Source organism: Cetorhinus maximus, unplaced genomic scaffold, assembly GCF_964194155.1.
Source record: "Cetorhinus maximus unplaced genomic scaffold, sCetMax3.hap1.1 HAP1_SCAFFOLD_667, whole genome shotgun sequence".
Lineage (NCBI taxonomy): Eukaryota > Metazoa > Chordata > Chondrichthyes > Lamniformes > Cetorhinidae > Cetorhinus > Cetorhinus maximus.
Window position 1 is genome coordinate 200,867 of NW_027596609.1, and position 4,134 is coordinate 205,000.

At 52.1% G+C, this 4,134-nt stretch overlaps 1 protein-coding gene across 1 annotated transcript; it reads right to left on the minus strand.

The window, feature by feature from the left end:
* Positions 1–1,070: 1,070 nt before the first annotated feature.
* On the minus strand, positions 1,071–3,515 carry LOC144674470 (zinc finger protein GLI1-like). The gene has a single exon (XM_078535806.1). The coding sequence runs from the start codon at positions 3,513–3,515 to the stop codon at positions 1,071–1,073; it is 2,445 nt and encodes an 814-aa protein (XP_078391932.1).
* Between the last annotated feature and the right edge of the window lie 619 nt (positions 3,516–4,134).

Genomic DNA, 4,134 nt, shown 5'->3' on the forward strand with positions numbered 1-4,134 from the left:
GTATAACACTGGGGTACAGTACTGGTGGGGACGGGTCTGTCAGTGTATAACACTGGGGTACAGTACTGGTGGGGACGGGTCTGTCACTGTATAACACTGGGGTACAGTACTGGTGGGGACGGATCTGTCACTGTATAACACTGGGGTGCAGTACTGGTGGGGACGGGTCTGTCACTGTGGCAAGACCATTTTGAGCTGATGAATTATTTTGGTGGCGCAGGCAGTAACTTGGCAGAAGATCAAATTATTTTGGTTCATGTTCCATTTTCTCTTTGGTTGAATTGGTTTGGAACGTGAACTCCCCTGATGACAGTGCTGGCATCTTCTTTATATATCTTTATGTTTACCGGACAAAACTTTGCAGGGAAATTACAGCCAGGTCTCCAATCTCTGACAAACACAGTCTGTACTGTGAGGAGCTCCGGACTGGGAGGTGATCTTCATCCTCTCCCGTGCATGGTTATCTGAACGGGTTAATACTCTTTCAAACTCACAACTCTTCATCATTCAAATCCACTGGGGCTTGGCTTCACTTTCATTCGATTGACAAGCTGAGGATTGGACAGTAAACCATCTTCAGCTCTTCAGAATTCCGGCCCACACATCTGTTCCGATTTTATACTGTCTGGAGACCATTGTTACACGGGATGGCTCTCCTCAGGGACTGACGCGAGTTCATGATAGATTCTGCTTGTAAATTGAAAAATAGATTGTTTCTTTTTGCCAGTTTAAAAATAAACTCTTGTCTGTAGGATGGATAAGTGTATTTCATCCTGGGATCCAGTGCCCCTCAAAATCCCCTCAGAAATGTCAGCTGAGTTCCTGCGGACCACCGAATGGCTTGGGCAGCAGGTGGTTTGACCAGGGAGAGGGTACACATCTCATCCAATGCTCAGTGCTTCTGCTGTAAGCTTCTCCCCAATCTGAAACACTCTACTCTGAACATTCTCATTCTAAACAGCTGTAGGGTGAGGGGCAAGTGTGAATTTACAGCTGCAGTGCTACTTCGATCAATTGTTGCTTTCGGCAGGGAGAGAGAGCACAGTTTGATCGGGATCCGAATGGCCATCTCATTCTGACATTGTGAGAAACTTGCTCTCCCCTGCCAATGTTGTTAACATGGAGTTCATGTCTCCTATTGCCATATTGGACATTCCTGTCTGCAGTGTGAGGGGATTACAGGGAGCTGGAAGAGCAGAGGATGTTTGGGGAGTGTTAGCAACAATATTTGGACTTAAAGTGCCGGGTATCAACGATGGATGCTCCTCGTCATCCAGAATTTCCCTAAAATCGATCTGGGTATGTTCAAGATCCAAAGAGTTGATGGCATGAGGCATCTGAGTGGTCGCTGTGTAAAGTGTTGAGTCTAGTTTCATGGGATCCAGCTGCTGCTGCTGAATCCCACCGGGAGCTTTTTCTCTCTGCTTTGTGAAATTCGACTTTCCGTGTTGGATTTGCATCTGGCCAGAGAAAAAGGAGCCTCCATCTCTGGGTGGGTCTTGGTGACATGGGATTAACGGAAGGTTTACGGCTCTCTTGGGACTTGCTTCTGCTGGTTTGTGACGAGGGTTTGTGTGGCTTGTTGCGATCGAGTACTGGTGCTGAGGGCTAAGGCTGCTGTGTCTGCTCCGAAGCCTTTGTGCCGGAGGAGGGTGAGGCACTATCTGAGGGCCGCCTGGGCCCATTAACATCTTTGCTTGGATTTGACTTTCCTGAGACGATGGACTGAATACATTCAGCTGACTTTGGCAGTTCCTGTAACTTGCAGCTAGGTAAGGCTGACTCTGTGTTGTGAAGCCGTTGGGAGATGACTGCATGGCTTGGGGTAGGCTGATCTCCACACTGTCAGTACTGATAGCCATTGGCATCTCCGCACTGTCGGTCTTTTGCGCTTGGCCCCACATGAGGGCCTGCTGAGATTGGATGTAGTTTCTCACCATCATCATTGGTGTGTGGGCTCCAGTCCATCTCTCTTCCCCCAGCGGAGGGCTGACTGGACTAGAGTCCATGGCTGTGCTGAAGTAGGAAGGCTGCGCACTGTGTGTTTTATCCTGGGAGTCACAGCTCATCCCGCGTGGGGTGGGCAGCATGCGCTTGGATTGGCTGAAATCTTCTTGGGCTGTTATTGTGTGCTTCAGGTTTTGGTAGGGATTTAACACTGGTGCGGACTGGTAGACCTGATCCTCCGGTTTGACTTGCTGTTGGTGGACAGGACGGAGCCTGTGGCTGTTGCTAAGCACATTGTGGGGATTTGGAATCATGCCCTCGTGATGTTGGATAAAGGCCACAGGCTGGTGGGAAGGGTGTGGGCCCTGGTTCACCTGCTTAAGGCACTGACTGAGGTGTGCTGGGCTTTGCTGGGCACTGTGCTGGTTGGGAACCTCAATGGGGCCAATATCCATGCTTCCTGAGCTGACTTTGTTCCACTGAATGGGAATATTGTTTTCCTCAGCATATAGCTGGTCATGCGACTGACTCCCGTGACTCTGACCGACATTGTAGTGCTGTTGTGTGATGTTGCTGCCCTGTTGGAAAGTCTGGGGGGCTCCCGGATTTCTGTTGCTGTAGAGATTTTGATGATGCATGTCCATGTGAGCGTGAAACCCTTGTGTTTGGCTGTGACAGACTTGGTCATTTAAGGAAGCCATGTTAACCTCCTGACAGTCTGTATATAACACAATGTCATCAGACAACTCCACACTGGACGTGTCCATGGCCACAGTTTCCATGAGGACATTTTCAGTAATGCTTGGGGGCCGGGGGGAATAGATGTGTCTGTGGAGGTTTGTTTCCAAAGCTGCAGGATGCTGTAGGCTCCTACTCCTTACCACCCTGGCAGGGTCGATGCTGTTAAACTGCTGCACCTTTGGCACCGCTTGGTCACTGACTCTCATGTGCACTGGGTCACTCACTCTTCTCCCGTTGATGCCAGTGATGTTATGGGCTCTCAGTGCACCTGCCCCATAACCAGCAAACCCACTCTTGCCGCTTTGGCATGGCAGAGCAGGAGGTGGGCAGGCTGGCACAGCCGGGCTGCAGCGATCACTCAGGAAGGATGGCCTGGCACTCCTGCCAAGCGGCTCCATGTTGGCTAATGGCGTTGGCAGTGCTGCACCTGTGGCTGCCGTCTGCTTGGCTTTGAGTTGGTACTGCTGTGCCAGGGTGAGGTCGGGTAGGCCCGGGAGCCTGGCACACTGGCCAACCTCACCGAATCGCTGCAAAGCGCCAGGAGAGCTGAGGTTGTGAGATTCGGCAGAGCTGCCATCACTGGGGCCCCGGGCCAGAGATGCTTCACTGGATCGGCGACTAGACCGGGAAAGAGAGAGGCTGGATGAGTGTTGACTAACAGTGTAGGCTGAGCTGACAGTGCTACTACACCGCTCAGTCAGCAAACTCCGTACCGCTGGATCACTGCCGGATAACTCCAGGCCAGGGGGAAGTGGCATTCCAGACATGGAGACTTCTCCAAGAGCACCTACAACCAGAAGGGGAGACAGTTCACAATATTCCATCATCATTCACAACCACACATGCTTCCCACAGGGTAACTGCAAACCCAGCTGATTGGAATTTGGTGCTACCGTCATCATTAAAACTAAACCTCCTTTTCCCCATTGTTTCCCCCTCTCTATTAAAGCAGGAGCTGGTCTCAATTCACACCAACTAAACCAGGCCAGGCTGCTGAAGGGGCAAATAACAGTCAACAAACACAGGTAGTATCCAACAGGACCATGTGTGTGTGTGAGGGTGTGGGTGTGTGTGTGTGGGGGTGTGTGTGTCGGTGTGTGTGTCGGTGTGTGTGTGGGGGTGTGTGTGTGTGGGGGTGTGTGTGTGGGGGTGTGTGTGTCGGTGTGTGTGCGGGGGTGTGTGTGTGGGGGTGTGTGTGTGGGGGTGTGTGCGGGGGTGTGTGTGTGGGGGTGTGTGTGTGGGGGTGTGTGTGTCGGTGTGTGTGTGGGGGTGTGTGTGTGTGGGGGTGTGTGTGTGGGGGTGTGTGTGTGGGGGTGTGTGTGTCGGTGTGTGTGTGGGGGTGTGTGTGTGGGAGTGTGTGGGTGTGTGTGTGTGGGGGTGTGTGTGTCGGTGTGTGTGGGGGGTTGTGTGTGTGGGGGTGTGTGTGTGGGAGTGTGTGTGTGTGTG

Coding starts and splice junctions, on each gene's coding strand:
- LOC144674470 (XM_078535806.1), bottom strand. CDS start 3,515: ATGATGGAATATTGTGAACTGTCTCCCCTTCTGGTTGTAGGTGCTCTT.